This window comes from Silurus aristotelis (genome assembly GCF_946808225.1).
Source record: "Silurus aristotelis genome assembly, chromosome: 6".
Classification (NCBI taxonomy): Eukaryota; Metazoa; Chordata; class Actinopteri; order Siluriformes; family Siluridae; genus Silurus; species Silurus aristotelis.
The window spans coordinates 33639211-33651710 of NC_139579.1; the positions used below are offsets into that span (position 1 = coordinate 33639211).

At 45.4% G+C, this 12500-nt stretch overlaps 1 protein-coding gene and 1 long non-coding RNA gene across 2 annotated transcripts in view; one reads left to right on the forward strand and one right to left on the reverse strand.

Moving 5' to 3' along the window:
• The window catches only part of ltbp1 (latent transforming growth factor beta binding protein 1), an 86672-nt gene that overhangs the window by 18857 nt on the left and 55315 nt on the right, over positions 1-12500 (reverse strand). The window contains exons 13-26 of the mRNA XM_083545463.1: positions 12284-12370; positions 11801-11926; positions 11034-11159; positions 10106-10231; positions 8599-8724; positions 5142-5261; positions 4895-5017; positions 3982-4104; positions 3698-3823; positions 3340-3465; positions 2621-2746; positions 2220-2360; positions 1876-2037; positions 320-397 (exon numbers count right to left, since the gene is read on the reverse strand). Of these exons, the coding sequence (XP_083401589.1) occupies positions 320-397; positions 1876-2037; positions 2220-2360; positions 2621-2746; positions 3340-3465; positions 3698-3823; positions 3982-4104; positions 4895-5017; positions 5142-5261; positions 8599-8724; positions 10106-10231; positions 11034-11159; positions 11801-11926; positions 12284-12370 (1716 nt within the window). The remainder of the gene's footprint in view (positions 1-319; positions 398-1875; positions 2038-2219; positions 2361-2620; positions 2747-3339; positions 3466-3697; positions 3824-3981; positions 4105-4894; positions 5018-5141; positions 5262-8598; positions 8725-10105; positions 10232-11033; positions 11160-11800; positions 11927-12283; positions 12371-12500) is intronic.
• LOC310727959 lies at positions 4246-4888 on the forward strand. Its single transcript, XR_014534133.1, has 3 exons — positions 4246-4410; positions 4520-4650; positions 4736-4888. It is a non-coding gene; the product is annotated as an uncharacterized lncRNA (long non-coding RNA).

Consider the following 12500-nt stretch of genomic DNA (forward strand, 5'->3'; position numbering starts at 1 on the left):
GCATGACAATGCCCCTGTGCACAAAGCCAGCTCCATGAACATCTGCTTGGGATGGAGTGGAAGATCTCCTGCTGTAGATCTCCAACATTATTAAACACTTTAGGGATTAATATGAACCTCCTCACCTTCTCACCTACAGTACATCATTAGCCTTTACAAACACACACTTGAAGCTAAATAAATCTCCAAAAACCTAGAAGAACATTGTCCCAGAAGAGTGGAGCTCATTATAACAGCACATGGAGACTAAATGTGGAATAAGATGTTAAACACACACACACACACACACACACACACACACACACACACACACACACACCTTTGTAAGTAACAGGTGAGGTGTTGTCACTGCTGGGAATACTCCCTCGTCCAGCCGGACACATCTGAGCATACTGATCTGTGGAAAACAAAACATAAATGTGAATGTGTGTTGAAGTGTGTGGATGTGTGTAAAGGTGTGTGGAAGTGTGTGATGGTGTTTGGAAGCGTGTGGTAGCGTGTGGAAGTGTGTGGTAGTGTGTGACGGTGTGTTGAAGTGTGTGTTAGTGTGTGAAAGTGTGTGGTAGTACATGGATATGTGCTGAAGTGTGTGGCACTGTGCAAGGGGTGTGTGGTAGTGTGTGGAGGGTGTGTGGTAGTGTGGAATTTTATGGTGGTGTGTGGTAGTGTGTGGCAGCGTATGCGGGTGTGTGGAAGTGTGTGGTAGTGTGCAAGGGATGTGTAAAAGTGTGTGGTGGTGTATGAGGGTGTGTGGAAGCGTGTGTTGGTCTGTGTAAGTGTGTGTATAAGTGTGTGTTGCTGTGTGTAAGTGTGTGAGTGTGTGTAAGTGTGTGGTAGTGTGTGGATATGTGTTGGAGTGTGTGCAAGTGTGTGGTAGTGTGTAGACGTGTGTGTGGAAGTGTGTGTTGGTGTGTGGAAGTGTGTGGGTGCGTGTATGTGTGTGGTAGTGTGTTGGTGTGTGGAAGTGTGTGAGAGTGTGTGGATGTGTGTGGCAGTGTGTGAGGGTGTGTGGTAGTGTGCAAGGGGTGTGTGAAAGTGTGTGGTGGTGTGTGGAAGTGTGTGAGGAAGTGTGTGGTACTGTGTGGGTATGTGTTGAAGTGTGTGGTAGTGTGCAAGTTTGTGGTGGTGTGTGATGGTGTGTGGAAGCGTGTGTTAGTCTGTGGAAGCGTGTTTTAGTGTGTGGTTGTGTGTGTGAAAGTGTGTGTTGGTGTGTGAGGGTGTGTGGAAGTGTGTGGTGGTGTGTGGAAGTGTGCGAGGGTATGTGAAAGTGTGTGAGGGTGTGTGGAAGTGTGTGGTGGTGTGTGGAAGTGTGCGAGGGTATGTGAAAGTGTGTGAGAGTGTGTGGTAGTGTGTGGAAGTGTTTGAGGGTGTGTGGTAGTGTGTGGTAGTGATGGTCATGATGACTATCATCTTGTGATCATTTATTAATTTAATTAAAAGAAAAAAGAGGATGTGTAAGAATCCTGATTAAATAATTTAGGGGCCCAATTTAGACAGGGGGCGTTTAAGACTTGGGGGCCATTTTAAACAGAGCCCGTTTTAGATTGGGGGCTGTTTAAACAGGGGGCATTTAAGACCAGGGCTGCTTTAGACAGGGGCATTTTAGAGATGGGTCTGTTCAAGACAGGGGCCATTTCTGATTGGCCATTTTAAACAGGGGCATTTTAAACCAGGGGGCTATTTTAGACAGGGGACCTTTTGTTAGATAGAAGGCCATTTTCAGACAGGGGCCAGTTTTGGACCAGGGGCTGCTTCAGACAAGCACTATTTTAGACAGGGGGTCATTTTCAGACAGAGGCTGTTTTAAACTGGGGTCATATTAAACAGCTGCTACTTTTTACCAGCTGGTGTTTGATACTGGCGCTATTTAAATACCTGAGCCTTGAACTGGACAGGGGAAAACCTCGCAGTTATCACCCCATCCTGCTCCCAGTGTACAGCAGCACTCCTCAATCGTTACGCTGCTCGCCAGAACATTATCACACAGATTCTCATCGCTCAGATTGTAGTAACACACTTTTCTCTCCGTCGACGAGGCTGCAGAGAAACATCACAACAAAACGTTACAATAAATCAGCTGAAACAACCACAGAGGGTCGATCTTTTAAGGTACCACAGAACCGGTCTACAGATGTTTCATTTGGAAAAGGTGATTTGTTGAAAATGTTTGAAAACCTCTAAATTGATGTGCACATAGAGGAGAACTTTTATTTGGGTACCTTTCGGTGCAGGTAAACACTTCGCCGTCATCTGGTTGAACTCAAAGCCCTCTTCAGGACACACACACACAAAAGATCCTGGGATGTTCTCACACACCGCTTCACCACACACATCACTCAGGAGCTCACACTCGTTCATGTCTGCAGAAGAAAGAAAGATCAGTGTTTCTGCTCAGTGGTGTGGCTCCGCCCCCTTAGACTGGTGCAGTTTTAGTTGTGAAATGTAATTTTTTCTTCAGAGCTTCATTGTTCTTTATATGGACTTTAAATGCAGTTATTGAGACGGAAATACACTTTATTACATACTTTACAGTTTATATCAGTGTGAAACTCGACATTATTATTATTATTATTATGAGAATTATAATGATGATGATGATGATGATGATGATGATTCCCACCCTCACAGCCGTGACCATTGTGTTTGTCTTCGTATCCCAGATCACACAGACATATAAACGACCCCACAGTGTTCTGACACACACCGTTCTGACACACACTCCTGTTCACAGCACACTCATCTACATCTGCAGAGAGAGAGAGAGAGAGAGAGAGAGAGAGAGAGAGAGAGAGAGAAAGAAATGAGAGACAAAGACAGACAGACAGACAGACAGACAGACAGACAGACAGACAGACAGACAGACAGACAGGCAGACAGGCAGACAGACAGAGGCAGATGAAAAAAAGAGAAAGAGGCAGACAGATGGAGATGAAAAGAGAGAGAAAGAGACAGACATGATGTTGAAATACATAAACTTTATCTGGTCTGCAAAACACACACACACACACACACACACACACACACACACACACACACACACACACACACACACACACAAAATACACTTTTACACCAACCTTACACTAATACACAACATAGGCTTTTGCACACAGAGAGGCAGGGAGGAACACAAACACACAAACACACACAGAAATGGCTGTAATGTCTTTCACATTCGTCCTGCTCTTACTTTTTTTTATCGTGCAGTAAAGGAGGAAACGTTTCAGCTGCCGTCTAGACACTCAGGATTACTTTACACTCAGCAGTGATTCCCTCCAGACCTGTGTGTGTGTGTGTGTGTGTGTGTGTGTGTGTGTGTGTGTGTGCACGCGCACATACCCTCACACGCGGGTGGATCCTGGGTCCAGGCGTATCCATGCTCACAGACGAAGTAAAACGAACCCTCTGTGTTCACACACTCCACACTGTGCGGCTTCAGAGTCTCTTCTTCACACTCATCTATGTCTATACACACACACACACACACACACACACACACACACACACACACACACACACACACACACGTAAAAAAAAAAACAAAGGGCACAAACAAAGAACTGTTTATAGTGTGTGTGTGTGTGTGTGTGTGTGTGTGTGTGTGTGTGTTATGTGTATGTGTGAGTGTGTGAGTGTGTGAGTGTGTGTGTGTGTGTGTGTGTGTGTGTGTGTGTGTGTGTGTGTGTGTGTGTGTTACCTTGACAGCGAGTGCCGTTGACCTGTCTGTACCCAGGGGGGCAGTTACAGTGGTAGGATCCAATGTTATTAACACACTGACCGACGGCATCACACAACTCTGTCAGCTCCTGACACTCATCCACATCTACACACACACACACACACACACAAAACTTTATCAAATACATATGGTGTGTAACAGTTTGTATGGGTCATTATAATGTGTATTGTTATTGTTATTCTTATTGTTAATGTGTGTGTGTGTGTGTGTGTGTGTGTGTATATGTGTGTATGTGTGTGTACCATCACACTGCTCTCCGGACTCAGAGAGAGTAAATCCGCTCTCACAATGACAGATGAACGCTCCCTCTGTGTTCTTACAGTGACCCCTTGTACACACACTCTCATCCTGGCACTCATCAATGTCTGTTTTACACACACACACACACACACACACACACACACACACACACACACACACACACACACACATATACACACATACACAGACAATAAAAAGAAAGGACTTATACATCAATAAGAGATAAGCAAAAAATGGGTTTAAGTGCGCATTGTGGGTAGTTTGCGTGTGCATTGTGGGTAGTTTGCGTGTGCATTGTGGGTAGTTTGCGTGTGCATTGTGGGTGGTTTATGTGTGTTGTGGGTAGTTTTCCTGTGCATTGTTGGTAGTTTATGTGTGCATTGTGGGTAGTTATGTGTGCATTGCAGGTAGTTATGTGTGCATTGTAGGAAAGTTTACGTGTGCATTGTGGGTAGTTTACCTGTGCATTGGGGGTAGTTTTCCTGCATTGGGGGTAGTTTGCCTGTCTGTTGTAGGTAGATTATGTGTGCATTGTGGGTAGTTTGCGTGTGCATTGTGGGTAGTTTATGTTTGCAATGTAGGTAGTTTATGTGTGCCTTGTGGGTAATTTGCCTGTGCATTGTTGGTAGTTTATGTGTGCATTGCGGGTAGTTTTTCTGTTCATTGTGGGTAGTTTGTGTGCATTGTGGGTAGTTTGTGTGCATTGTGGGTAGTTTGCGTGCACATTGTGGGTAGTTTGCGTGCACATTGTTGGTAGTTTGCCTGTGCATTGTAGGTAGTTTATGTGTGCATTGTGGGTAGTTTATGTTTGCATTGTGGGTAGTTTCCCTGTGCATTGTGGGTAGTTTCCCTGTGCATTGTGGGTAGTTTCCCTGTGCATTGTGGGTAGTTTACCTGTGCAGGCTTTGCGGTCTGGAGTTGGAGTGAAACCGTCATCACACGTACAGATAAAGAAACCTTCACGATTGGAGCACTGACCATGAACACACACGGATCCGTCCACACACTCATCTATATCTACATACACAGAGAACACACACTCATATAAACACAAAGTTACACAAACACACACACACACACACACACACACACACACACACACACACACACACACACACACAATACAAAGAACATTTCTTACCCACACACTTGCCATCTTTGCCCTGGAAGCCTTCAGGACATGAGCTGCACATGTACGAGCCGAGTGTGTTATAACACAGACCAGACGGACACACACTCCCGTTCTGACACTCATCTACATCTACAGAAAGAGAAAGACAGAGAGAAAGAGAGAGAGATGGTGCTGGTGGTTAGGGTGTTCTGGCTTCCGGGATCAAGGTTCTAGGTTCTAGATTTGAAGTTTACGATACTGGGTTTTATGTTCTGGATTGTAGATTTGAGGTTTTAAGATCTAGATTATAAATCTTAGGTTCTCTGTGTTAAGTTCGGGCTTTGGTTGGCACTATTTTGTGTGTTGTGTATTTGTCTCACACTGTCTTGTGTTGTCGGTCTGCACTGTTTTTTGTCTGCACTTTTTGCAATCGGTTGCACATGATGCCCTTTATATGGCGAGGACACTTACTTTAGTCCTTAACTCTGTGTTCTGTTATGTAGCTTTATGTTGTGTGTTGTAGCTCTGTGTTGTGTGATGGAGCTCGGCGTTGTGTGATGGAGCTCGGTGTTGTGTGATGGAGCTCGGTGTTGTGTGATGGAGCTCGGTGTTGTGTGATGGAGCTCTGTGTCCTGTGTTGGAGCTCTGTGTCGTGTGATGGAGCTCTGTGTTGTTTGATGGAGCTCGGCGTTGTGTGATGGAGCTCGGTGTTGTGTGATGGAGCTCGGTGTTGTGTGTTGTAACTCTGTGTTGTGTGATGTAGCTCGGCGTTGTGTGATGGAGCTCGGCGTTGTGTGATGGAGCTCTGTGTCCTGTGTTGGAGCTCTGTGTCGTGTGATGGAGCTCTGTGTCGTGTGATGGAGCTCTGTGTCGTGTGTTGTAGGTCTGTGTCGTTTGATGGAGCTTGGTGTCGTGTGATGGAGCTCGGTGTCGTGTGATGGAGCTCTGTGTCGTGTGATGGAGCTCGGTGTTGTGTGATGGAGCTCTGTGTCGTGTTTTGTAGGTCTGTGTCGTTTGATGGAGCTCGGTGTTGTGTGTTGTAGCTCTGTGTCGTGTGTTGGAGCTCTGTGTCCTGTGTTGGAGCTCTGTGTCGTGTAATGGAGCTCTGTGTCGTGTAATGGAGCTCTGTGTCGTGTGTTGGAGCTCTGTGTCCTGTGTTGGAGCTCTGTGTCGTGTAATGGAGCTCTGTGTCGTGTGTTGGAGCTCTGTGTCCTGTGTTGGAGCTCTGTGTCTTGTGATGGAGCTCTGTGTCGTGTGATGGAGCTCTGTGTCGTGTTTTGTAGGTCTGTGTCGTTTGATGGAGCTCGGTGTTGTGTGATGGAGCTCGGTGTTGTGTGATGGAGCTCTGTGTCGTGTGATGGAGCTCTGTGTCGTGTGATGGAGCTCCGTGTCGTGTGATGGAGCTCCGTGTCGTGTGATGGAGCTCCGTGTCGTGTGATGGAGCTCCGTTTTGTGTGATGGAGCTCCGTTTTGTGTGATGGAGCTCCGTGTCGTGTGATGGAGCTCCGTGTCGTGTGTTGTAGCTCCGTGTCGTGTGTTGTAGCTCCGTGTCGTGTGATGGAGCTCCGTGTCGTGTGATGGAGCTCGGTGTCGTGTGTTGGAGCTCTGTGTCGTGTGATGGAGCTCTGTGTCGTGTGTTGTAGCTCAGTGTCGTGTGATGGAGCTCGGTGTCGTGTGTTGGAGCTCTGTGTCGTGTGATGGAGCTCTGTGTCGTGTGTTGTAGCTCTGTGTCGTGTGATGGAGCTCGGTGTCGTGTGTTGGAGCTCTGTGTCGTGTGATGGAGCTCTGTGTCGTGTGTTGTAGCTCTGTGTCGTGTGATGGAGCTCGGTGTCGTGTGTTGTAGCTCTGTGTCGTGTGTTGTAGCTCTGTGTCGTGTGATGGAGCTCTGTGTCGTGTGATGGAGCTCTGTGTCATGTGATGGAGCTCTGTGTCGTGTGTTGTAGCTCTGTGTCGTGTGTTGTAGCTCTGTGTCGTGTGATGGAGCTCGGTGTCGTGTGATGGAGCTCGGTGTCGTGTGATGGAGCTCGGTGTCGTGTGATGGAGCTCGGTGTCGTGTGATGGAGCTCGGTGTTGTGTGATGGAGCTCTGTGTTGTGTGTTGTAGCTCTGTGTTGTGTGTTGTAGCTCTGTGTTGTGTGTTGTAGCTCTGTGTTGTGTAATTTAGCTCTGTGTTGTGTGATGGAGCTCTGTGTTGTGTGTTGTAGCTCTGTGTTGTGTGATGGAGCTCTGTGTTGTGTGATGGAGCTCGCTGTTGTGTGATGGAGCTCTGTGTTGTGTGTTGTAGCTCTGTGTTGTGTGATGGAGCTCTGTGTTGTGTGATGGAGCTCTGTGTTGTGTAATTTAGCTCTGTATTGTGTGATGGAGCTCTGTGTCGTGTGATGGAGCTCCGTGTCGTGTGATGGAGCTCCGTGTCGTGTGATGGAGCTCCGTGTCGTGTGATGGAGCTCCGTGTCGTGTGATGGAGCTCCGTGTCGTGTGTTGTAGCTCTGTGTCGTGTGATGGAGCTCGGTGTCGTGTGATGGAGCTCGGTGTCGTGTGTTGTAGCTCTGTGTTGTGTGTTGTAGCTCTGTGTTGTGTGATGGAGCTCTGTGTTGTGTGATGGAGCTCTGTGTTGTGTGTTGTAGCTCTGTGTTGTGTGATGGAGCTCTGTGTTGTGTGATGGAGCTCTGTGTTGTGTGTTGTAGCTCTGTGTTGTGTGATGGCGCTCTGTGTTGTGTGATGGAGCTCTGTGTTGTGTGATGGAGCTCTGTGTTGTGTGATGGAGCTCTGTGTTGTGTGATGGAGCTCTGTGTTGTGTGATGAAGCTCTGTGTTGTGTGATGGAGCTCTGTGTTATGTGATGGAGCTCTGTGTCGTGTGATGGAGCTCTGTGTCGTGTGATGGAGCTCGGTGTCGTGTGTTGTAGCTCTGTGTCGTGTGTTGTAGCTCTGTGTCGTGTGTTGTAGCTCTGTGTCGTGTGTTGTAGCTCTGTGTCGTGTGTTGTAGCTCTGTGTTGTGTGATGGAGCTCTGTGTTGTGTGATGGAGCTCTGTGTTGTGTGATGGAGCTCTGTGTTGTGTGATGAAGCTCTGTGTTGTGTGATGGAGCTCTGTGTTGTGTGATGGAGCTCTGTGTTGTGTGATGGAGCTCTGTGTTGTGTGATGGAGCTTTATGTTGTGTGTGGTTTTATGTAGCACCAGGGTTCTGGAGGAACGTTGTCTCTTTTCCCTGTGTACTGCATCAGAAATACATGGTAGAAATGACAATAAAAGCATCTTGACTTGACTTTTAATGTTCAGGGTTCTAGGTTTTGGCCTATATATGTTCTAGCAACTGGGTTTTAGTTTTAAGTTCTTAATTGTAGGATGATTCTAGTCTGTAGTCTCTAGTTTATAAGTTCTTTTTTCATGGTTTTAGGTTTTGTGTGTGTGTGTGTGTGTGTGTGTGTGTGTGTGTGTGTGTGTGTGTGTGTGTGTGTGTGTGTGTGTGTGTGAAGGGGTTGGAGGCTCACCGATGCAGGTGGTTCCTGCTTGATCCAGATTAAAGCCCGGTTTACACACACAGGTGAAAGCACCAGGTGTGTTCTTACAGCGACCATTAACACACAGGTGAGGATCATTCACACACTCATCAACATCTGTAACACATCACAACATCAACTACACAACTACTCACTACACACACACCTCACACACCTTTCTTAACCTCCAATAACACTGAACAGAACCAGAAAGAGAGAGGGAGAGAGGGAGGGAGGGAGGGAGAGAGGAGGGAAGGGAGGGAGGGAGGGAGAGAGGAGGGAAGAGAGGGAGGGAGAGAGGAGGGAAGAGAGGGAGGGAGAGAGGAGGGGAGAGAGGGAGGGAGAGAGGAGGGGAGGGAGGGAGGGAGGGAGGGAGAGAGGAGGGGAGGGAGGGAGGGAGGGAGGGAGGGAGAGAGGAGGAGAGGGAGAGGGAGAGGAGGAGAGGGAGGGAGGGGGAGAGGGAGAGGAGGAGAGGGAGGGAGGGGGAGAGGGAGAGGAGGAGAGGGAGGGAGGGGGAGAGGGAGAGGAGGGAGGGAGGGAGAGAGGAGGAGAGGAAGAGGGAGAGGAGGAGAGGGAGGGAGGGAGGGGGAGAGGGAGGGAGGGGGAGAGGGAGAGAGGGAGGGAGGGGGAGAGAGAGAAAGAGAGGGGTAGAAAAAGCACTTGTCTCTTGTTGCCATAGCAACTACTGGTCCAGGTGATTAATGCAGGTATGGTTACCAACATCTAACTGACACATAATTAGACACATAAATTGCATTACTGTGTGTGTGTGTGTGTGTGTGTGTGTGTGTGTGTGTGTGTGTGTGTGTTTTCTTTTCCCGCAAGCCATCAGGCTCCTCAACAAAGAACTGAACTGAACTCTCTCTCTCACACACACACACACCCCCCCACACACACACTTACACACAACTGTGTGACTGATCCGCACAAACCGGACTCAACACCCATCATACACTTCGTTCACCCAGGTTTTAATACCAATCACATTTTTCACGATCGCAAAATGTTTACATGCCGTCTGTTGCTGATTCCGGGACTTGTTATTTTGCACAATATTCTGTCCAAATCCTTTGGTTACTGGTAAATCTATTTTTGATTGCTGCTGCTGCTGAATTGCACAAATTCTGTTTACATTTTTCTGTTTACACTGCACCTTATTCTGTTACGACAGGTTTTACTGGTGGAGCTATTTCCATTTTTAATTTTATATTTTGTGTATTGTGTATTGTCCTGCACTGTCCTGTGTTGTCTTGCACTGTCTTGTGTTGTCTTTTGCACTGTTTGCACCAGCTGCACACATGCACTTTATGTGGCGAGGATCTTAGTTCTCGGCCCTGTGTTCTTCTGTTCTGTACTGTTTGTTTTATGTTGTTCTATGTAGCACCTGGGTTCAGGAGGAACGTTGTTTCATTTCACTGTGTACTGCATCAGCTATATATGGTTGAAATGACAATAAAAGCTTCTAGACTTGACTTGTGTGTGTGTGTCTGTGTGTTACCTTTACACTTCCCACTCTGACCCAGTGTGTATCCTCTGCTGCACTGATGACACGTGTATGAACCAACTGTGTTCACACACTCGCTGTTCTCAGGACACACGTACGGAGCTTCACACTCATTTACATCTGATACACAGGGGGAGGAGCAAGAAACATAATTTATGGTATAAAATGTGCATTATGTTATCGCATAGACTCACACTGACTCACAACTGACTCACACTGACTCACATAGACTCACAACTGACTTACACTGACTCACACTGACTTACATTCACTCACAACTGACTCACACTGACTCACATTCACTCACACAGACTCACATTTACTTACACTGACTCACATTTACTCACACTGACTCACACTGACTGACATAGGCTGACAAACTCACATTGACTCACACTGACTCACACAGACTAACACAGACTTACATTGACTCACACTGATTTAAACTAACTCACACACACTGACACAGGCTGACACAGACTCACATTGACTCACACTGACTCACACAGACTGACACAGACTCACATTGACTTACATTGACTAACACCGACTCACACAGACTGACACAGACTCACATTGACTCAAAGACTCACATTGACTCACACTGACTCAAACTAACTCACACACTCTGACACAGGCTGACACAGACTCACATTGACTCACATTGACTCACACTGACTCACATTGACTCACACAGACTGGCACAGACTCACATTGACTCACACTGACAAACACTGACTTACACAGACTCACAATGTGATGGGTTCTAGATTTTAGATTACTGCTATTCTAGATTCAAGGTTGTGGGTTTGATGTTCTGTTTTGTAAGATCTGGATTTTTGGTTCTAGATTTAACATTAGAGACTTCTGGGTTCTAGGTTGTGTGTGTGTGTGGGGGGGGGGGGGAGGGTTGGAGGCTCACCGATGCAGGTGGTTCCTGCTTGATCCAGATTAAAGCCTGGTGTACACACACAGGTGAAAGCACCAGGTGTGTTCTTACAACGGCCGTTAACACACAGGTGAGGATCATCCACGCACTCATCAACATCTGTAACACATCACAACATCACCTTCACAACTACTCAGTACACAAACACACCTCACACACCTTTCTTCACAAATATATGTGACACACAGCTCCTGTCAGGAACTTACATTAAAAACCTTAATCAATATAGAAAATATAAAACAAAACCAAAAAAGTTGATTTTATTTTGTCAGTTGTGTTTAAAGACAGAGAAAAAAAATATAAAAAAATATATATAACAATTATTTTTATAAAATTCTGTCAAATGTGAAACAATGAAAAAAGCAAAATCTGTAAAAAAAAAAAAAAAAAAAACAAAGGTAAAAAATAATAATAAAAAAAAAATCAATCTGTAAAAACAAAATCACATATTTAAAAAAAAAATTAACAAATATTTATATCTGTAATTTTTAATTTCAATAATTTATTAAATGTTATATAAAATTATATGTTTATTTAAACATGGGTTCTGGTGATTTATATAAACCGTTACAAATAGAAAAAAAAACAATGATCAGTATAATAATAAAAAAAATAAAAAATAAATGTTTTTTTTTAGTTGAATGTTTTTTAACTATAAAGTATTAAAACATCTGGACATATTTATATTTGTATATATTTTTACTCCAGATGTAAATAAACAGTGTGAAAATTCCTCTCACCTACACACGTCGTGGCCTCAGCATTCAGCTCGTAGCCTTCATCACAGATGCAGTTGTAGCTCTCAGCCGTATCGTAGCAAAACCCCTGACCACAAATATCAGGACTAATCACACACTCATCCACTTCTACAGAGAAAAAGAAACAACATGGAATAAAAATATAACATTGAGGAGATTTAATGCAAATAAATGTAATATCATGAATGTACACAGGATCAGGTCTCCAAGTTCAAGTGTAGAGAAAATTATATATAAATAATATTAGTAGTGTAAACACACATAAGGAAAAGGAAAATGTTGTTAGGATGGTGTGTTGCAATGTTAATATTGTGTCATAATCGCACTGAGTGTGTGTGTGTGTGTGTGTCTCAATAAATTCAGGAATACAAACACACTTGTTTTATGAGGACCAATATTTTGTATATGTGTGTGTGTGTGTGTGTGTGTGTGTGTGTGTGTGTGTGTGTGTGTGTGTGTGTGTACCTGCAATCTGAGTTGAGTAAATGTCCTGACTAGCGCTGGAGGGTAAGAGGACGACTGGAGCAGCAGGTGATGTTTTCTCCACCACCACTGCAGAGAGAAACATGAGCAAAGAGCATGAGCTTACAGAATTACATTGGCATTCAGGGACAGGCATTAAGCTGGTTTAAATCCTACCTGTCTGATCGTTACCATTTTGTAGCCTTAAATGAAGAGCTAT